Source organism: Larus michahellis, chromosome 3 (genome assembly GCF_964199755.1).
Source record: "Larus michahellis chromosome 3, bLarMic1.1, whole genome shotgun sequence".
NCBI lineage: Eukaryota > Metazoa > Chordata > Aves > Charadriiformes > Laridae > Larus > Larus michahellis.
This window is the reverse complement of record NC_133898.1, coordinates 110967442-110990584: the sequence shown is the minus strand read 5'-3', so window position 1 is coordinate 110990584 and position 23143 is coordinate 110967442. Positions and strand designations below refer to the sequence as shown.

At 42.7% G+C, this 23143-nt stretch overlaps 1 protein-coding gene across 1 annotated transcript in view; it reads right to left on the bottom strand.

The window, feature by feature from the left end:
* Window positions 1–23143, bottom strand: part of TPO (thyroid peroxidase) — a 55427-nt gene that overhangs the window by 6947 nt on the left and 25337 nt on the right. The window contains 4 exon segments of the mRNA XM_074578355.1: window positions 6431–6668; window positions 8214–8384; window positions 8875–9133; window positions 20166–20681. Of these exon segments, the coding sequence (XP_074434456.1) occupies window positions 6431–6668; window positions 8214–8384; window positions 8875–9133; window positions 20166–20681 (1184 nt within the window).

Sequence of the window (23143 nt, the reverse complement as noted above, 5' to 3'; positions counted from 1 at the left end):
TTGGAAAACTGTCTTTATTTACAGGCAAATAGTTACCTACAGCAGGAAAATTTGGGGATAAACCTGTCCCACTTAGCCTTTATTGGAGGAGGAGGCAATCCACGGGACCAGGGATGGAGTGAACATCCCACACCCCAGCAGCACTGTGACAAGAAATGCAGGAAAGAAGGAGGGGCTGGACACAGAAAAAAATAAAGATGCCTTCCTCCTAGCCCTCACCTGCACACTCTTCCCAAACTTCTCAGAGCATCCTGAAATCTCACTGACTGTTCACATGACCCTTCCCATTACCAAAGCCATCGGAAACTTTGTTCCACTCAGCTCTCCTACACCTGTCATTTCCCTTTCAGGTACGTTAAAACCTATTCTACTTTCATCACAAAATTCAGTTTTATCTACACTGCTGAGAAGGCTTGAGAAGAAAATTATTTTTTAATCTACCCAGCAGATAGGTTTTTACTCTAACAAAGGTTGCTCCAACAGGTCTGTATTAGGTGACCAAAATTTTATAGGTGAATTTTAGAGAGTTAGATTTAAAAAAGAAAGAAAGAAAAGGAAAAAAAGAAAAAAAAAAAAGAGCCACAAGCCCCATAGACAAAGAATGACAAAGTCACCTTCAGAATTTTTGCTCAACTATTGCAAATCATAGAATCATAGAATGGTTTGGTTTGGAAGGGACCTTAAAGATTATCTAGTTCCAATCCCCCTGCCATGGGCAGGCACACCTCCCACTACAGCAGGTTACATAAAGCCCCACCCAACCTGGCCTTGAACACCTCCAGGGATGGGGCCTCAACAGCTTCCCTGGGCAGCTTGTTCAGTGTCTCACCACCCTCACAGTAAAAAATTTCTTCCTAATATCTAATCAAAATCTATCCACTTTCAGTTTAAAACAGTTACCCCTCAACACTCCCTCATAAAGAGTCTCTCTCCATCTTTCCTGTAGGCCCCCTTCAGATACTGGAAGGCTGGTACAAGGTGTCCCCAGAGCCTTCTCTTCTCCAGGCTGAACAACCCCAACTCTCTCAGCCTGTCCTCATAGGAGAGGTGCTCCAGCCCTCTGATAATTTTTGTGACCCTGCTCTGGACTTGCTCCAACAGGTCCATGTCTTTCCTGTGCTGAGGACTCCAGAGCTGAACACAGTACTCCAGGTGGGGTCTCACGAGTGCGGAGTAGGGGAGTAGAATCATCTCCCTCTACCTGCTGGCCACGCTTATTTTGATGCAGCCCAGGATGAGGTTGGCTTTCTGGGCTGTGAGTGAACATTGCTGGCCCATGTTGAGCTTCTCATCCACCAGCACCCCCAAGACTTTCTCTTCAGGGCTACACTCAATCTGTTCTCTGCCCAGCCTGTCCAGGTCCCTCTGGATGATATCCCTTCCCTCCAGGGTGTCAACCATACCACAGAACTTGTTTTTTGTCAGCAAACTTACGGAGGGTGGACTCAGTCCCACTGTCGATGTCACCAAGAAGGATGTTAAACAGCACCAGTGCCAGTACTGACCCCTGAGGAACGCCACTTGTCACTGGTCGCCACTTGGACATCGAGCCGTTAACCACAACTCTTTGAGTGCAACCATGCAGCCAATTCCTTATCCACCAAGTGGTCCATCCGTCAAATCCAGGTCTCTTCAATTTAGAGGCCAAGATGTTGTGCAGGACAGCGTCAAATGCTTTGCACCAGTCCAGGCAGATGATGTCAGTTTCTCTCCTCTTATCCACCAATGCACCAATCCACCAATGTAACCCTGTCATAGAAGACCACCAAATCGGTGCAGGCATGATTTGCCCTTAGTGAAGCCATGTTGTCTGTCACTGATCACCTCCTTGTGTTCCATGTGCCCAAGCAGAGTTTCCAGAAGGATATGCTACATGATCTTGCCAGGCATGGAGGGGAGACTGACTGTCCTGTAGTTCCCTGAGTTTTGTTTTTTTCCCTTTTTAAAAATGGGTGTTATGTTTCCCCTTTTCCAGTCAGTGGGAACTTCACCAGACTGCCACAGCTTTTCAAATATGATGTATAGTGGTTTAGCAACTTCATTCACCAGTTCCCTCAGCACCCACAAATGCAACTCATCAGGTCCCATGGATTTGTGCACTTTCAGGTTCCTCAGATGGTCTTGAATATGATCTTCTCCCACAGTGGGAAGTTCTTAATTCTCGCATTCCCTGTCTTTGCTTTCTGCGACTTGGGCAGCGTGGCTAGAGCCCACTGTGTAGCTGATGAACACAGGCAAAAAAGTCATTGAGTACCTCAGCCTTCCCCATATCCCTGGTAAAGTGGTCTCCTGTTTCCTTCCAGAGAGGGCCTACATTTTCTGTAGTCTTCCTTTTATCACTGACATGTCTATAGAAGCTTTTCTTGTTGCCCTTGGCATCCTTGGCCAGATGTAATTCCATCAGGGCTTTAGCTTTCCTAAGCTGATCCCTGGCTGCTCAGACAATTTCTCTGAATTACTCCCAGGCTTCCACCCTCTGTAGACTTCCTTTCTGAGTCTGAGTTTCTCCAGGTGCTCCTTGTTCATCCATAGAGGCCTCATGACTTCCTCTTTGCTGGGATGCGTTGCTCCTGAGCTTGGAGGAGGTGATCCTTGAATATTAGCCAGCTTTCTTGGGCTCCTCTTCCCTACAGGGTTTTATCCCATGGTACTCACCAAGCAGGTCCCTGAAGAGGCCAAAGCCTGCTCTGCTGAAGTCCAGGATAGTGAGCTTGCTGTGCAGCCTCCTTGCTGCCCTAAGGATCTTGAACTCCATTTCACAGTCACTGCAGCCAAGGCTGCCCTTGAGCTCCACATTCTGCCCCACCCTCCCATCACCATCATTGTTGGTGAGAACAAAGTGAGAACAACTTCTCCTTTTTGGCTCCTCTATCGCTTGGAGAAGGAAGTTATCATCAATGCATTCCAGGAACCTCCTGGATTGCTTATGTCCTGCTGTGTTGTCCCTCCCAACAGATACAGGGGTGGCTGAGGTCCTCCATGAGGGCCAGGGCTTGTGAACCTGAGACTGCTCCTATCTGTCTATAGAGGGCCTTGGTCTTCCTGGTCTGGTGGTCTGTTGCAGACCCCCACTGTAATGTCACCTGTCCCTGCCTTCCCTTTAATCCTGACCCATAAGCTCTCAGTCAGCTGCTCATCTGTCCCCAGACAGAGCTCCATGCACTCCAGCTGGTCATTGACATAAAGGGTGACACCCCCTCCTCATCTCCCTTGCCTGTCCTTCCCAAAAAGCCTGTATTCCTCCATTCCAACATGCCAGTCGTAAAGGCCATCCCACCATGTCTCTGTGACGCCAATAAGATCATAGCCCTACAGGTGTGCGCATGTCTCTAACTCTTCTTGTTTATTCCTCATGCTATGTGCGTTTGCATAGAGGGATTTAAGTCGAGCCCCCGATGAAACTGACTTACTGGCTGGATTGGCTGGAATTTCTTTGTGCTGCACTCCAGGTGCTCTCCTGCTGACCTGTGATCCTTTTCCAGGCCCTGGGCATCTATAGCTGGCACCAGCTATGCCACCGACTGTGGCACCAGTCCTGTAACCATTTGTTAACTCAACAGATTCGACTGCTCCTTTCAAACCCCTTCCCTTTGACCAGGAGGATTGCTAAAAAAACTACCTGTGCTCCAGAGTCCCTTACCACCACTCCCAGGCTCTGTAATCCTTCTTGATACTCCTGGCGGTATCACTGGTGCTCATGTGAAACAACAGCAGTGGATAATACTCAGCAGGCGGTACAAGGGTTGTTAATGTCTCGGTGACATCCCCAATATGAGCCCCCGGTGAGCAGCACACCTCTCTAGAGAGTGTGTCAGGTCAGCAAACGGGTGCCTCCGTACCTCTCAGAAGAGAATCACCTACTACTGTCACCCATCACCTTTTCTTAGTTGCACTGGTTGTTATAGGGGGAGCAGCTCGGGCTGCCTTACTCAGCTCCAGTGTCTCTCCTGATGTAACTGGTCTTTCCTCTTCACTCTGCAGAGTAGTGATGCGGTTCTGCAAGGTTTCAAGGGGAATTCTCTCCTCTTGCTGGTCCTTACCATCGCAAGCTTCCATTCTTCTGTCTTACTGGCCCACCTCCCTTCTCTGTGTGCTGATTGGGGAGTTTTTGGTTGTTAGGCTGTGGGCTGTCGGTCCACTGCAGACTGTGCTTGGAACCAGCTGTCTATCTCCTTCTCAGCCTCCCTGATGCTACGCAGCCTCCTCATCCCCTCCTGCAGCTCACCCACCTGCTGCAGGAGGTCCTCCACCTGGGCCCACCTTTTGCAGGCAGGTCTGTGCCTATCCCTGGCCCAGGAGAAAGGTCCAGGAACCTTCTGCAGTCTGAGATCTGCACTGCAGCCTCTCCCTTCAGCAGCTCCATCTGGGTGGGGGCATCGGCCACCGCTGCTGTAGATGGTGCAGACCCCCCAGCTGGAGCTGCAGCCTTTGCTCTCAGATGAGTGCCCGCCATCCTGACGTGTGTCTCTCCGCTGCCCCAGGATTTCCCCACCTCAGGAAAACCCCCAGTGCACCAAGATCTGTGGCTCCGCTGTGGGTCGGGTCAGCTCCAGAGCAGTTCTCCTCAGTGACTGACAGATAGTTTCCATTACCCTGTGTTTAAATCTCAATAACCTGCATTTAAATCTTAAATCAAACCCTGAGATCACAGAAGGATTCAGAGTAGGAAGAGATGGAAAAAGAAAGTCAAGGCCAGTGGAACAGAAACAGTTTGTTCCAGGCGATTTGTCTGAGATTAAGACAGTGCCCGAATTTAGTACATTGTAAAAAGAAAACCCTTTGTGTTCTGTCAGATTACTGACAAAAAATTTTAAGGCTATCAGGATGGAGAACAGTCAGTGAAAAAATTCCACTTAGACATGATTTCTGAACTTAAACAAATATGTTAGAGGAGATGTTTTGAAATCCTTACTTACTGATGTGTCAATTAGGGTATCTAGTAAGCATGTAGTCTTACTAGTGCAGATATAGACACTACCCAGTACTCTATCTGACAAGGTGTTGCAATGACTGTTAGACTTTTCCATTCTTGTACTTACTCTGTGACAACTATAACGTTTTTATGTACTTCTAACTTCTCATAGGTACTTCCTTATCATAGTATTAATGACAATACTATTTCACGTTTGAGTTAGCTGACACAAACTTTGTGGCAGAAACTTGGGAAATTCTTTTATTATTAGAACTCTCTTTTTCTCAATTTGAAGTTAATGTTTAATTATGCTTAAGTTTAATTAAGGCTAGTAGTATCATAAGACACTGAATAATAAGAAGTATTTTAAAGCACTGAATCATAGAAACAAGGCTGGAAGGGCCTTGATAAATTATCCTTCCCCAGATAGGGTCAAGTATGCCTATTCAGAAGATTTTCAACCATGTTTTTAACACCGCTGAGTGGAATGTTTGTTTTCTATACAGTTTGTGCTAATAAGACACCACCTTTATGATTAACATCGCTTTTTCCTGTGAGCTAATTAATTAACATTTTTTAAAGTTCAGATTTAAATTCTACCTCGGATGCTTATTTACATAATGGTTTCTTTCCACAACAGTGACTTATGAGAGGAGCTTAAAGGTGAGCGTAAGGACCAGATGTACTTAAACCACCATTGCTAGCACGGTATGAGCAGTTTAAAATTAGTCTTCTCATGAGATTCAAAATTACTGCCACAAGTACATGACAGAAATGAAAAAAAGGCTGGTTTTATAATTAATTCAGGAGCAGAAGGAAGACATAAACTGCATTTTGCACCCCTTTGTGACCTGAAGCTGCATTTCTTCTGCCTTCCTGGTGCAGCGGATTGAACTGGCACAAGACCCTGGTGGTGGTTGTGCCGCGTTGGGTGAAAGGACATACCATGCTATGTCCAATGAGGCAGTTCTGGGAGCACTCTGCAGTCCCAGTTCACCTAAGACTAGGTACATGGTGTTTTTATTATCCCCTCTAGGAAGCCTGAATTACAGCTCTCTGCCTATCCCTTCTGATTTGCTGTGGTTGTCATGGAAAATTTTGAGGTTCTTCCAGTTAAGGACCCTGAGCCCGCTGTAGCCCTCAGGGACTGGATTAGCTAAAGCCTGCACAGAACTACATCCATCCACACAAACGTTAGCTGTCCCTGGCACAATTAACTACTGGTGGCACCTTGTATTTCCACCAGGAGTGCAAAGTTGGGCATCTCAATACCACAGAAACAATCTCCATATCATCTGGAATTGAAATTATATACAGATCGAAGAAGAATAAGTAAAAGCTCACCCAAGAAAACTGAAGAAGCAAAGCTGAAAACGTACAAGTGACAGGCAATAGTTTGTTTAAAGCCTGTTTAAGTATCATGTTGTCCTGTGTTCTGGGAAGTGTTCTCATGTATCTGTAAAATCTCCGTTGATTCTGCATATTACACAAATCATTCAATAGCATGAATAAACTCACCGATCACCATCCCTTAGTGCTTTCATTTGCTTTCCAATTATACACGCAAACAGGGGACCAGTTCTAGCACCTGGAAGAAAGTCTTCTACCAGACCACCAAGCCAAACATCAATATTGCTTGGATTATGGTATAATTCCATGATTTTTTCAGTGACATTCTGATTGGTTATTACTGTATTCAGGTCAGTCTGAGTTTCCAGTTTTGGTAAGCCACAGAATTCTCGCCAGTCATTATAACCTGTAAATATTATGTTAAAAGGAAGATTAGACTTGACTGTTGAGCATGATATATGAAATTAATAAATTTATAAGCACTGTATTCTGACAACCTTAATCATAGTCATAGATAGTTATGGATAAAAATAGGCCTATTATTATTGGTTAAATTGATCAGGGAAATGATGGCAGGATCTGAAACTACAGGATATGCAATTGCTACATCATTTTCATGAAGGAAAACAAAGGTATAAAACAGTTCTCTCATATTTAAGCAATGAACACATAATAACAGATAATGGGAGCATGCAAGGGGTCTTGAGGTTTCCAGACTAGGAATAAAGAAGTTAGGTGAAGAGCAGGCAAGAAGTAACCCGAATGAGGTTAGTAACTAAAGCACTTTACTAAGGGGAGTGTCCTAGGGCACATGTCCATCTCTCTGGAAAATATATTTCTTTCACATTCTTTTACATCATTGGAATTAACACACACACACACACACTATCTCCTTAAAAAACTTTAATTTCTGGTCTGGGAGTTCAAAACTCCATTTCTACCCTCATATAGCTGAGAGTTTTAAACTCCAGGCCAGATCAGACTTAATTTCTACTGTCCAGGGACGATGCCTTGTGTATTCTTAGCTGTGGAGTTGCACAGGAGAAATGGAGAGGGTTGCCACCCAGAGAGGTAACATCCTTCTTTGACAATCAATCAGTCCTACCTCCATGGGTGGGACATTGGGCTCAGAGCACAGAAGGGCAGCCAGGTTTGTTCCTTATTTATGCAGAAAAATGGTCTAATCAGGCAGGGGGTCAGGACACAGTTTTAGAAATGAAACAGAAAGAGGCCCTATCTACCACGCTGAGGGTTGCTGCCTCTGCTCTCAGAAGCTGTGTCATGCTTGTAAGAGGTTTTTGCACAGGACTGGGAACCTACTTTATATTTTAACAGCTGGTGCAGTCAAATTGAACTGAGCTCCAGCAGTCTTTCTCTAAGCCAGTACACCCATGTCCTGATGGGCTAACGCTCCTTGACTGTTAGTTCAGTCTTACCGTGGGCTGACTAGAGTAAGAAATCTAGTGCAAAACCCAGGCACAAACGTGTTATATTTCTCAAAATGAGGTGTACACCTAAATAAGCCATCTACACCACTCCTGGAGACATCTCAAAACCTTCTATGGTTGGTAGAGACGACGAGGTTATGTCTAAATCGACCTGTCCCCACAGGCTGGGGGCAGCCTGCTGACGGCAAGTAGCTGCTGCAGGCAGAAACCCCACCCCTCTGGAGCTGGTTCCAGCAAGAACAAGCCTCAGGTACCTACATCAAGCACACAGAGATCCACTTACTATACTGCTCTTCCAGATTAGAGATTTATTGGGTTATTTTAATTTCAAATGCTGGGGAATATTTTGTTTCCGTTAAACATATTAGTCACATTTAAAGAGAGACTTAAGTTACTTTTCTGATTACTAAAGCTATTATTTGAAAGCTTATAATTACATCCCAAATATAAGCAGTTACATTTCAGTTACCAGTTGGGAGAAAATTCAAGAAAAATCAATAGACCTGGGAGTCCGTGATCACGGCCACGCTGTAAGTTTAACGATGCTAAATCAAGTGAACCGTTATTGGACAGCACAAACAGTTTTTCTGTTAATTCCTCATTCAGCAGTTGATCTTGCATCTGCAGTTTTGCTGAATGTGCTAGAAGACCCCTTAGTAAAGGATCCAAGCCTCCTTTAAACACAAAAATAATATAACATTACACTGTATATATAAACCATTATAACTTTCTTAACAAATGTGAATACATGTATGCGTCTATGTTTTGTAAACATTGGCCACAGGCTTTTACATCAGACATATGCAAAAATGTGCTGCAGGTTGAAATAGAAGTAATAGTGCTATGAAAAAGTTCCATCTGCTTCTTCAGGTGTAAGAAAATTTACAACCTGAAATACATTCCTCCACAAAAAAAATAAAAATTAAATATTTTCTTCTATCTACCTGACTGGTTTAAACTGGAGAATAACTTTTGTCTGATTCAGAGAACTATTTAACTCAGAATAATTGTTCCAGTTCATGTCAATGCTCTGAAACCCTTTTAACAACTTAAATCAGTGATGCAATTAAACAAATGTTATTATTTCCAATTCAAGATAAGTAACTTTGAAAAAAGTTACAATTACCAGGGAAAAAAACCCAAACAGTTTAAATAAAACCATACCTTCTTTAATGAGCCTCCAGGGACTAAAGAAAACTTCATGCAAATGAAGATTTGGGAGTTCTGGAGCACCTGAATACTGGGCATTCAATCGCCTTACTATTGGTTGGATTGTTGCATGACCAAAACGAAAAGCAGCTGTTGAAAATACGTTAGAAACTGTAGGATTCATTGTGGGATCATAACCTGTATAAAGGCCAATATACAGATTAAAAGCATCTGGACCAATGATTTTGGGAATGTAATCTCTTAAAGTAATAATCTGAAAGAAAAGAAAAAGAAACATTTATCATTCAATGCTTTTGTAGATTAATAGTAATGGTTCCCACATGCTAAATGCCTTTTTCTTCACGCATCTATCCCCAAGCATTTGGCAAGGCTAAGAGCAGTATTAGCTGGTAAACAATATTGTTCTTATTTTTGCAGTAAGGAGACAAATGACTGGAGAGGATCAGTGCCACGGCTCAGTGCGGTACGACAGCCAGGCCCCTGTTAGTTCCTACCACAAGTGCTAGACCAAAGCCTTCTGCGTAGAGACTACCACTGCTGCTCACTTCCAGTCCATGGGGGGAGTCCAGCTCGCAGGAGGTGCGCTGAGGTTTAAAGCCCCATTTGGGATGGTATAAATTATAATGCCCTTGAAAAATGTCAATGAAAGCATGAGTTACTATAAAATCTTTCAATAATGGTTGTTGATATGAACAGATTCTATTTTCAGACATATATTTGTGATACAAATCCTTTTTACTGAATATTTGAAATGACCAGGCTTTGAAATACTGGTGCCCAAAACCCCTTGGTAGATATTTTATGCTAAACTCAAGCCAATTTATGGACTCCTAAAAAACACACTTCAAAAATGAAAATGCTGATAAACACCTTCTGCCAAATGCTTTTATAATGTAATCTCATTACAGTCGCATGAAAAAAGCATATGAGTAATCATGACCAAAAAAAAAAAGAGAAAAAGATCTAATGTACCAAATAAAAATGAAAGTGCGTTATAGGTTAAAGATTACGCTGAACTCAATAACGCATAATGGGATGAATATGAAGCATAATGAACTCAATAAAATACCTTATAGATTCAATATACTGTGCAATAAAATATGCAGACAAACGTACTTTGAGCTTGATATAGTGCATATTGAAAAGCTAGTTGGCATAAAATGACCTTATGAAAAACTTGTATCTTTCTTTTAGGCACGGCACAGAGACAAGCAACCCCCTCCAGAATTCATTCGCTTTCCTCAGATGGCAGAAGCAGCAACCCTTTACGTTTTCAGGTTAGGTCATACAGTGAACAAAATACTTGAAAGACAATAGGTTAAGATTCCTTTTACAGCTCCTTTAATATATGAAGAAAATATTTCTTCATATATTAATATATGAAGAAAATAAAATAATTGCTAGAAATGAATACTGACACTGCCATTTGGGAAGTTAACCTTTTGCTACATTCAAAAAGGTTTTGCAAGTCAACAGCTCTTTCTAATTTTAGATTTAGAGTTAGTTTTTACAGGCAAAGATTTTAAATAGGACTAGGTTAGCCAGGGAAACAAACATCCTGATAGGACTGTCATTTTTTGGCTAATTGTAAATGAAATCCCAAGCTAAGCTGCTCATAAAGGCCAGATTCCCCGAAGGAAAGGGCAGTTCAGATTTTTCATTTGCTCCTGAGGTATAATCTTCATTTCTTGTTTCCTTGGTGGGGGAAGAGGGATTGCCGTTTCAAGACATGAAAATCAAAAGGTGAAGGTAAAAAGCGGTCTTATGCCTGCCTTGTGCTAGGACAGGCATCTGTTTGATGGAAACTTCCAATGGATAATTAAGGCTCCATCATCTTATGAGGAAAGGCTGACAGAGCTGGGACTCTTTAGCCTGGAGAAGAGAAGGTTGAGGGGGGACCTTATTATGGCATACATAGGGTGGGTTGAAGGAGGATGGTGCCAGACTCTTTTCATTGGTTCCCAGCGACAGGACAAGGGGCAATGGGCACAGGTTGGAACATAGGAAGTTCTGTTCAAATACATGGAAAAACTTCTTTACGGTGAGGGTGACAGAGCACTGGAACAGGCTGCCCAGGGAGGTTGTGGAGTCCCCTTCTCTGGAGATTTTCAAGACTCGCCTGGATGCAGTCCTGAGTAATGTGCTCTAGGCAGTCCTGCTTTAGCAGGGGAGTTGGACTGGATGATCTCTAGAGGTCCCTTCCAACTCTGAAGTTTCTGTGACTCTGTGATTCTGTGATCAAGCAGAGGTAATTTTTAGACAATACAGACTATGAAGATGTTACTAATATAGCAGAAGATGATACTACCAGAAAGAATCTGGAGTCTGACAAAGAACTGTATCTAAACGACATCAGCATGTAGCACCCAGTCTTTGTGCAGTCTCTGAACACACCTTGCCTGAATTTGTCTGCATGAAGTTGAGGAGAGGCTCACTACAAGTTCTCATAACTGACACATATATAAAATATAAAGAAGGTGTAAACAGCTGACAAACATCAAAACTATTTTTGTTAAAATTAATTTGCATGCACTCCCTGCTCTGAGACAATGATTTGAAAGATTTATTTCCTTTCATATTTGTTATAAATAAACATAATACTTCCTTTCAATACAATGTTCCTTCAACAAGTGAGATTCTCCTCTGGAAACAAAGGAATATTCTTGTCTAAAAATATGTCAATAAAATCAGCAACATAAAGGCGTTATATGGAAAAGAAATTGCAAACAAATTCAATGAACTGCTCTAACATTTATTACTTATTTTGAGTTTATTTATGACTAATAAGATAACTTTCAGGTTTTTGCAGCAGCATAAGGGATTTATGTGGATGTAATGAGTCTGAACCTGCGAGGATGTAGAAACCAATGAAGTATTCTATAAGCGGCTGGCAGAGGTCTCGCGATCATCTGCCCTTGTTCTTGTGGGGGATTTCAACTTCCCGGATGTCCGCTGGGAATACTACACAGCAGAGAGGGAACAGTCCCGGAGGTTCCTGGAGTGTGTGGAAGACAACTTCCTAACACAGCTGGTGAAGGAACCTACTAGGGGAAGTGCCCTACTGGACCTACTGTTTGTTAACAGAGAAGGTCTTGTGGGGGATGTAAAGGTTGGAGGTCGTCTTGGGCAGAGTGACCATGAAATGATAGAGTTTTCAATTCTTGGTGAAGGGAGGCGGGGAGCCAGCAAAACTGCCACCTTGGATTTCCGAAGGGCAGACTTTAGCCTGTTTAGGAGCATGGTTGAGAGTGTCCCTTGGGAGGCAGTTTTGAAGAGCAAAGGTGCCCAGGAAAGCTGGTCATACTTCAAGCAGGTGCTCTTAGAAGCACAGGAGAAGGCCATCCCCATGTCCCGAAAGACGAGCCGACGGGGAAGAAGGCCAGCCTGGCTAAATAGAGAGCTTTGGCTGGACCTCAGGAAAAAAAGGCAGGCTTACATTCTCTGGAAAAGGGGCTTAGCAACTTATGAGGATTATCAAGATATAACAAAGCTATGCAGGGGGAAGATTAGAAGGGCCAAAGCTCAATCAGAACTCAGCTTGGCCACTGCAGTTAAAGACAACAAGAAGAGATTTTTCCAGTATATCAACAGAAAAAGGAAAACTAGGGAAAATATAGGTCCACTGATGAATGAGACGGGTGCCCTAGTGGTGGAAGACACAGAGAAGGCAGAGTTACTGAATGCCTTCTTTTCTTCGGTCTTCACTGATAAAGCCGTCCCTCACGCATCCCATACCCTGGAGGCAAGGGGGAAGGTCTGGAGAGAGGAAGATTTTCCCTTAGTTGAGGAGGACCGGGTCAGAGACCACTTGGCCAAGCTGGACATTCGTAAATCCATGGGCCCTGACGGGATGCACCCGCGAGTGCTGAGAGAGCTGGCAGATGTTATCGCTAGACCACTCTCCATCGTCTTTGCAAGGTCATGGGGAACAGGAGAGGTGCCTGAGGACTGGAGGAAGGCTGACATCACTCCAATCTTCAAAAAAGGCAAGAAGGAGGACCCAGGGAACTACAGGCCGGTTAGTCTCACCTCTGTCCCTGGGAAGGTAATGGAGCGACTCATTCTGGATGTCGTCTCCAAACACATAGAGGAACAGGAAGTTATTGGAAGTGGTCAGCATGGATTTACCAAGGGCAAATCATGCCTGACCAATCTGATAGCTATCTATGATGTTATAACGGGTTGGCTGGATGAGGGGAGAGCCGTAGATGTCATCTACCTTGACCTTAGCAAGGCTTTTGACACTGTCTCCCATAACATCCTCATTAGGAAGCTGAGGAAGTATGGGCTAGACGAGGTGACAGTGAGGTGGATCGAGAGCTGGCTGAGTGACAGAACTCAGAGGGTTGTGATCAGCGGCACAGAGTCCAGTTGGAGGCCTGTAACGAGTGGTGTCCCTCAGGGGTCAATACTTGGACCAATTTTGTTCAATATATTCATTAATGACCTAGATGAGGGGACAGAGTGTATCCTCAGCAAGTTTGCTGATGATACCAAGCTGGGAGGGGTGGCCGACACTCCAGAGGGCTGTGCTGCCATCCAGCGTGACCTGGACAGGCTGGAGAGCTGGGCAGAGAAGAACCTAATGAGGTTCAACAAAAGCAAGTGTAGGGTCCTGCACCTGGGAAGGAAGAATGCCAAACACCAGTATATGTTAGGGGCGGACATGCTGGGAAGCAGCTCTGAGGAGAAGGACCTGGGGGTCCTGGTAGACAGCAAATTATCCATGAGCCAGCAGTGTGCCCTTGTTGCCAAGAAGGCCAATGGCATCCTGGGCTGCATAGGGAAGACTGTGGCCAGTAGGTCGAGGGAGGTCATTCTTCCCCTCTACTCTGCACTGGTGAGGCCACAACTGGAGTACTGTGTCCAGTTTTGGGCTCCCCAGTTCAAGAGGGACAGGGAACTACTGGAGCGAGTCCAGCGTAGGGCAACCAAGATGATTATGGGACTGGAGCACCTCCCTTATGAGGAAAGGCTGAAAGAGCTGGGACTCTTTAGCCTGGAGAAGAGAAGGTTGAGGGGGGACCTGATTAATGTTTACAAGTATCTAAAGGGTGGGTTTAAGGAGGACGGAGCCAGGCTCTTTTCAATGGTTCCCAGCGACAGGACAAGGGGCAATGGGCACAAGCTAGAACATAGGAAGTTCTGTTCAAATACACGGAAAAACTTCTTTACAGTGAGGGTGACAGAGCACTGGAACAGGCTGCCCAGGGAGGTTGTGGAGTCCCCTTCTCTGGAGATTTTCAAGACCCGCCTGGATGCAGCCCTGAGGGATGTGCTTTAGGCAATCCTGCTCTAGCAGGGGAGTTGGACTAGATGATCTCTAGAGGTCCCTTCCAACTCTGAAGATTCCGTGATTCCGTGATTCCGTGAGGCACTGGGTGGTCTCAACTCCTTGTGACATTTCTGAGATTACTTGTAATCTGGGCTCCTCTTAGCAGACACTCAGCACCTGACAGCATTGACTCCAAGTTCCATAGAAGTCTCATGAAGAAATTAATTTTAATCGATAATGTTAATATTTCCTCTGTCTCATGGCAGTTACTGTTTCAATGCTATAGTTCAGTGAAAAATGATGACAAATGGGCACTGTCTTTTAAACAGAAACCATATGCTCAATATTTAAATGATTTTAGTAGTCTATATGACCAGATAGTGACAGAGGGATTGATAGTATTTAAATGTTACTCATTTAGTCATATCAGAGAAAATAAAATTCTGATTTCCTAGCAATGCAACCAATCATTTGGTAAGTATTCAGTCAGAAACAGAATCTGAGTGATTACAAGACTGTCAGAAAAGACTTTGTACAGATTTTACGTTGTATCATGAATCACACGTGCACTGTTTATAGAAAAGTAACTGAATCCTGACCTGCAAACACAGTAATACGCCAACTTAAACAGGCTGTTAGTATGGAAGGCAGCATCCCTCTCATTCAGAAGACAGAATTATAACGGGGTTCCCAAGTGTCCTTATGAACTCAGTGAGCGTCCTGACTGGGTTTGCCTCCAGGTTGGGCCACCTCCAGCAGAAGTCAGCCATACATTAGATATTTGGAAATAATTTCCATAATTTCAGATTATTTTTGAGAAGTTTCTGTTCATGTTAAGTTATTTCAAATTAGGTGCAAAAGACAGAGAAATTCATATTACTTCTCACAAGGTTCAGCAGACTTTCCTTCCCAAAACTCCTCCAGTATTTTCCAAAGTAGGTGTGAATGGGGCACAACGGATGGAAAAGGAAAATAAAAAAAAGGCTGTAAGAAAGAATGTAAAAATATGTGGACTATCATAAGAATAAGTAAGGCCAAAAGTGCAACTTGCCTTTGCCGTTGGCCAGAGGTAATTGCAAAGGAATAGTATCTCACTGAGATAGTGAAGAGCCAATTAAATTAAGCTCCTGCACTAGGGAAAGATTGAAGAAAGAATAGAGAACAATGATGTTTAATTCATTAAAGTGCTAAGCACAGTTGGTTTGAAGTTCTCACTGTAGATGTTAAAGGGTTTACAGCTGATATTGAAGTCCTAAACACTTCTGTAAAGGATGATTGTATGATAGTTCAACTTGTAATAAATAACGAGCACATTATTATAGTTCCATTAAGAGTCTGAACAATACTCTTTATAAACATGAGTTATGACTGTATGAAACATATTCTTTTATAATATCTATTATTTATCTATTTATCTTTTATAATGTCATAGAGTTTAAGCTGTAAGAAGAGTTATCTAATCATCTAATTTCACAAACATGTTTCTATGATTCTATGATTCATCCAAGTTAGCCGTGCTGAACCCAATAATTGTAGTTAAGTTAAAGTATGCCAGCCTCAGAAGACACCCGATTTAAAACCACGCCTCGGATCATGGAAGAGAAGTAAGGATGCAAGATGTTCAGAGAACACAAGCAGATGTAGAAGGAAGCGAAAAAACCACCTATATACACACTGAAAACTAAAGGTGGTTGTCAACTACAATTGGGATCAGCTAGCAGTAGCAACACTAATTCAGAGATCATTCTCTTATGCTGTAATAAATCAAAGAGAATTTGATTCAGATTGATCTGCAGAACTCCTGCTTCACTCCGACTAGTGCCACATCATCCGGCACATCAGGGGAAATGTTCTCTGGGAGGAACAGCACATGTGCATGCAATTGCATCCTGCAAAACATGTATGTAGGAAATAGCAATGTTAAGACTGCAAGAGTTGCATAATTGATTATTTTTTCCTGTTTTGTCTACACTTTTTGTCTAAAGAAAAACAAATTTAAACTATTTTCTTACAAATAGCTTAAAAAGAGGAATCCTAATTCTCCTTATTCTGTTTTCTCAGGTGAAAACAGAAATAAGCAAAACAAGCAGATAGTTTCATTTCAGTTAGTTAGTAAGGGAAAATGAAAAAAATGTCTTTTTGCAAAAAACATTACCTAGATCAGGGTATGTATTTTTGCCACGTTAATACTTTAGAGTTAGACATGTGTCATTCCTGTTGTGTCTTATATAAACTGCTATTTATCAGTGAAACATGTCCACAATGCAACCAAAAAAATCTGTTTTATCCAGGATATCAACAGGCAATTGTTATGTTTGGTAACTTTGTCAGGTTTCTATTATTAAATGCTTGTCACTAGAGATATTTATGCTGCTGAAAAAGCATCTAGGAGGAAAAGTATGGTCTAGAAAGATATTTTTTTCATTCTCCTTATTCTAGAAAGAAGGGAAGGCTTTTTGTTCAGTTCTCTATAATTACACACCCACAGGCAAAAATTACACTTGAAAGTATTCATTCCAAAAAGAGAGAATTTCAGAAATGTATAGCAACTGAAACTAAATTTTAGAGTGGAAATCTCAAGGTAACTTTAACTAGAGCTGTCATTAGTGTGCTGGTTAGCACACCACATTAATAGAGATACTCCAATTATCTCTCTTGAATGAATGTCTCTGAACCAGCTAGATATAACTCAAACATATTTCTAATGAGCCGTAGGCAAATCTCATTATTCTGTGATACTGGTAGAGATAATGAGTAGCCCAGATTCATGCAGCGTATTGCCTTGCACAAAGTATTTTCTTTCAGGCCATACTGTTAGTGGATGTAAATCAGAAGTGTATGAACGCACAGAGGCCTACTTTTGGATTTGCACTTTTCTTCTAACAAGTATTAACAACCATTCTGACTTGTCAGTGCCATTATTTTAATGCCAACAGCACATTTAAAGCAGAGGAGCTGACATGGTTAATATATCCATATATAAATACATATATATATAATGTATACATATATAAAAGCCAAATTTTTCAAAAGGACTGGTTAAATAAAGTATGTTACTTTTCTGAAGTTATCTGACTTTAAGCGCAAATAACAACATGCCAACCATGCAGGCTGTTTCTTAAAGGAAACGTTCTGAGTACTCTGCTAACTAAAAATTGCAGCAGAAGAAAGGAAAAGTGTTTTATCAGAATAATGAAATTTTCCTCCCTCCTTACCCAAATCGTCTTCAAAAAAGTCTCTTTTCCATACTAAAAAAATCTGTTTATAAGAATCAAAAAGTGTATGAAAGTTCCCTAGCCTTCAGATTATTCTGGTCCTGATATTGCTCATCCAGTGTTATGGATTATAAGAGACGGGATGAATCATTGTGTCTTACGTTATCTGATAAAGGTGAATCTCCGCAAACGCAAAGGCCCTGCTGAGGCTCACAGGAGCAATGTCAGACAGAGTAACCTGAGCGACCAAACCATTGAAAATTGATATGCAGGATCGTCTGTTCCCCAAGGCTGCCAGAGAGAGTGGCCAGACCCCCAGCCCAGGTGTGCAACCCACCAAGATGAGCCAAAGAAAGAAAGCGTGCCCCGGACGCCATGCGAGCTAAAGGGGAGGTTGCCTCAGGGGTAGGAGTCATTTGTGGGGTGCAGGGAGAAGAGGACTTGGGGGAACCATGTAAGAAACTAATTTGAGATGTTTTAAGGGGATTGTGGGAATCTGAAACACTACGGGGTACTCAGGAAAGGACTAAAGGTGGGGAAGTGGGGGGGTGTGAAAGACTGGGACTTTAAAATAATTGTCTCAAAGTTTGCTTAAGATTCTGCAAAATGATGGCAGGATTGTGGGCAGATAAGAAGCTTTCTTGTATCTATTTAGCACCTTCTGCAGACTATCCTCCTGCTTGCCAGTCACCACTCAAGACTGCCATCAGCTGAAGAGGGTGTGTTGCCCCCCCAGCTGGAAAGGGTGCAGGCCTTTGGCTATCAGAGTGGCCAGACCCTGCCTACCCTGGGGCCCACCTGAGCCTGTGCCATTAACTCCAAAATTGCTAAAGCACAATAACTATGATGAGCCAAGAGCTGCCCAAGCAGTAAGGAGGCAGGAAAAGCTTATACAGCAACCATGTAAAATGACAATTAGCTGGGCAAAGGCCACCATCACGCTGATTGCTCAAGCTACGGACCGACCTGGGCTACCTGGACTATAACTGGCGCGGCGAGTCACCACAATTTGGGAATTGGGACTGAGACCCCCACCACCATCAGCCACGGATCGACCAGATGCTGATGAACTTCCGGAGGACCGCCGAGATGTCATTGTGCCTGTGGTGGTGACTATACTCTTGCTATGCTCTGTAATACTGCTTCTCTTTTCTGCCTTTCCTCTACTTCTACCTTTACTCTATTGCTTGTCTCAGTGACTATTGCTGGGGAATAACAATAAACCTGCAGTGAGCAGCATCTGACCTCATTAGTGTCTTAATCTCACACTTGGAATCGTTGTGAACCTCTCCCGGGCCCAATGTAGTCGGGCCGGGACATAACAGAGGGGTCAAGGTGGACTGGGAAAAGCATGGGGAAATAGAGAGAAAGGCAACGAAGGGCGCCCTAGGAGTGTAAAGAGTTAGCTGATCAGCGTGCTCATCTGACTGAGCCCTGTGCTTGGTCTCTGCAGTTTAAGCTTTATTCTACTGAAATCCTATTTCTCACTACCCCTTTGTGGCTGTACTCGCTACTCTGAGCGTGTGTGTGATCACCAGTGAGTTTCCAGCCAGACCAGAGGTGATGAGCAGCATAAGAAACTTGAGGACCCGCATAGAGAGTGAGTGGGACCCTGAGCCTCAGGGGCTTGTGGGTCCAGGCACCATGAGCTGGACCAGCTCTGGGGCCAGGCACTGTGCGGGCTGCCCAGGAGAGCCCCGTGTTGCCTCTCTGCGTACTTCACTAACGGGCTTCAATCCTGAGCAGCCGCAGCGAGCAGGGCTCAGGCCACCCTTGCTGTTCACATTCGTGCGAGTGCCAGCAAAGGCGATGCTTTTGGTGCGTGCTGGTTGGTGTGGCCTGCTCTGTGTGTGTGTGCCCCCACATGCATGCCTACTGGACACAAGTACTTGGCCTTGTCCTGGCTGGACCTGAGGACAGGGAGCCACAACATCCTCCCACCTATCAGGCTGGCACTGGAGGAATCCGTCTGGGTCCTGATGACATCCCGATTTGGATGCCTCTAACAATATGGGCAAGCAGATTAGATTTTGTGCAAGGGAAATCCTGTTGAATGTCTCCATTTTGTTTCATTTATGATAGGGTCATGTGAAGGTCTGCAGGAGCAGAAGCCATCCACATGGAAAACAAGAACTGTGAGGAAAAAAAATAAGTTAAAGCCTGTGTAGCTACTTCAGGGGCTGGGGCAGGGGGGAAGAAAAAGGTAAAATACTGAGTAGAAATAGATTTTCCCATTCTCAGGTCTAATCTTCTTAGGGACTCTTTTCTTTTGTGTTTCCCCATATTTATTTCTCCTGCTATCTCCTACCAAGAGCAGCCCTCGAAGTTTACGCAATAATGCATCATTGAGAACTTCACAGGCATTTTTACACAGGGAAGTTATTAATTTATATAATTCCTATGAGAAAGTAAGCATTTTGAACACTGTGTAAATACAGAGATACTGCTTTTTAATTGTTTCCTTTACCAAAAAAACCACAACAAACACTAAGAAATGCGTCTGAAAAGGTCTCTTCAACAGAAAGAAAAGACAGCAGAGAAGCCTGCAGAAAGACGAAGCCATGAAAATCAGAGCACTGAGGGGTTTGGACAAACTAAGGATAAGGACATTGCATTCAGGAAAGTGGAAAACAGAACAAACTTTGAACATGCCAAATTTGAAATGCAGAACTAGGTGTCAAAGAAAAGGTAACATCATCTCCAATGCCGCTGACAGAGACATATTTGAAGTTTTGTGATCTATTCTATTCTAAGTTATTAACCGCAATGTGTAGATAAGCAAATAAATAGCCAACCTGATGCAGAGCACCGACAATTTTTCGTGCTTCTTGGTAGACTGTCTCAGCGGTCCAGTGGCCGTTGATGTTTTTGAGGGCTCTGGCCAGGCGGTTGTGCTCTCTCAGCCACAGTGTGTGCATAGCTGCCAGAGACGTCACCTCGCTGGATCGGCTGTCCCCAGCCATAAAGCATTCAATCCTCTCACCGTCACTCGCATTCAAGTCCTGTGCACAAGGTGATGGGATCCGGTCTGTAAAAGGCAGGTATTCCCGATGGTTATCATAATATTTAACATTTACTCTAAGAAGGCCTTCTTTGCTTGTTAAATTCCTCAGTTTGTTTTCAATGGCAGGGGTGCTGCCATAGACGGTAGAAGCGTCAAGGAAAGAAGTTAAGCCATTGATCTGTTGTCTTGGATTTAACGCTGATAGATTTCCAAAGAGAATACCATGATCACCAGTGCCGCATGCAGGAGATGAGCGGTAGAAGGGTAGACAATCCATCCCCGCAGTTAATGTATCATTGGTGGTCACCTGCATAAAAAAACCCAAAACGCATGTATTTTCTAAGATGAAGGTAACAGCTGTGGATGTTGAATTAAGGCTTGTGTAAATACTTCCATCAGTTTTCAGTTGTTTAGATCTCATCTACTGGAGTGACATATTCTAAACCTGTAGAAATTGTTTTCCTTTAGATTTAAGCAAAAAGGTGATTTAACCCTTTTTAAGCAACGACACAAATAAACCCCAAAATCTTTACTCTGTCATAAGAGCGAGCTACTGGTGTAACCCCTTTTGCATAGATCTACACCTAAATTAGCCTGGCTTCACAGTCAAAATTCATCATGAAATGTATCACAGTGAAGATGTGAACATCTGGTCAAATTATGTTCTACTGAAACAGCAGGTTTACACGCATACATAAAAACATAATGAAGAGTTTCAATGTCTGCAGCAGCATGCTGTAAAAGCTTTGTTTCGACATCTAATTTTAATCCAGTTTCCTAACTAAAAAAGGCATATGTAATTATTCACTCTGCTTTCTGCCAGTCCCCCACAATCCTTCCCCCACATTATTGTATGACGACAGCTGTCTTACAAGTGTTAAATTCTGACTATCTTTATACAAGCGAAGGCTGAATATAGCCTTTGATAAATGAAAGGCTTCCCAGTCACTTATCAGTTTGACCCACACACAGCCAAGAGACCAAGATCAAATGGTGATCCAGTACGTGTGTGGACAGGCAGCGTTCCTACAGTCTGAACCATCCTGTCACACAGTCAGCCTCTCCAAATACAGGTAAAGGGCATGGGGGAAACATGTGGGAATTGTCAGTTTGGCTCTTGAGATACAGGTAAGGGTCTTAGGGGAAAACAGAGCCCACACCAGACAGCTAGAAGTTTTGCCACAGGAGAGCACTGAAAATGGTACGTGAATAACTTAACGGATGTGGGGAGGGCAGCAGAGACCTTGGAGGGGGATAGAAAGGAAGAGGGAAACAGGTTTTATTCACATTGTAGGATATCCAAAAGGAAAGCTCATAACGTCAATTCTGTTTCAAAGAATAGAGTTCATCACTAAACCAAAAACTGCCAGGTTTCAAAATAACTAAAATCTTTGCTGTCTAATGCACATCTGGCTTTACGAATTCTGTTCTTCCAAAAAGCACATTATTTCCAAATTCTGACAGTACTGCATTGTGCACCAACAACTAGCCATAGCAGCATGTCAGTTCCAAAAGTTTAAAAAAGATTAACCTCAATTAAAAATGTCATAAAAATCATGGAGTCTGAGTTTCAGGGAATATAATGTAGGGGTTTTCTTATCAATTCATCAACAGGAAATAGGAACAGATAACACTTACTAAAGCTGCTGAAATATCCCAGAAAAAAAAAAAAAAATCTTCAAACAATGGACTAAGAGAAAATGAATGTTTTGTACAGACACCTGAGCTAACCCTTTTTATTTGCGTTCTCTCTCCTTGCTTTTCATTTTTGAAAACTATTGAGCAGAAGATAGTGAATACTGCAGGTGTTATATGAAATGTTGTAAATTCTTCTTCATACTTCTAATAATACACAGACCAGTCTGTGAAGATAAAATAGGGGTAAAAGTAGCAGGGCAACTTTGGAAAGGAATTCAAGAGCTTCATATAACAACATCGTTACCTCATTTATTAAAGTAAAATATTCTTACTAGTGAGAACTCATGGCAGTAGGAGTTGATACTGATAAAGCATTTAAGAAAGGGTTTCATGTGGTTTTCATATTTTGTTTGGTAAAGAAATTCTACCAATATTTCTTTATTAGTTAGGTTTTAGCAAATCAAAGAAGGTTATTTTTGAAGAAAGTATGTAATTTATTTTTCTTTCTTTCACTGATTACTGAAATCAGTAATTTGTCTGTCTTGGGTTTTCTGTTTAGTATTTGTCTCTATTATTAAGTCGCTTGCTATTAGTATGTGGGTTTTTTTCCCTTCAGCTGCTAATGTAAGTGAGAAGCTCACCTCGTACTAAAATACCCGAACTTGGCAGCCACAGCACTGTATGTGTTTGAGTTCCTTGTGCTTCTAGTTATCAGGAAAGCCTGGAAGAATTCAGGTATCACTGGGAAAAAAAATGTATGAGCCACCTTTAAGTTGTTAAACAGCAAGGCTCACAACAAAACATAGCAACCGTGAATAAAGTTCATACTGAATAGTCTTTAGTTAACTGCCTCTGCAATTTCAATTCAAACCATTCTGAGCCCCAGTGGAGAAAACCAGCACTAATGAACATTAAGGGGCTGGCAGAATTGCATAATGCAGTCCTTTCTCTATTCATGGGGTAAGTAGCGTGCAGCCAGCAGCTGAATGTGCAAATGAGAGGTTCCTTATGTTATTAGCCAAATGACATAAAAAACAATCTAAGAGGGAAAAAAAAAAAAAGACACTTTTCTGCTGAAATGGGTACAGAATCACGATTTTCTCCACAGCTAATGAAGAATATCCGTATAAA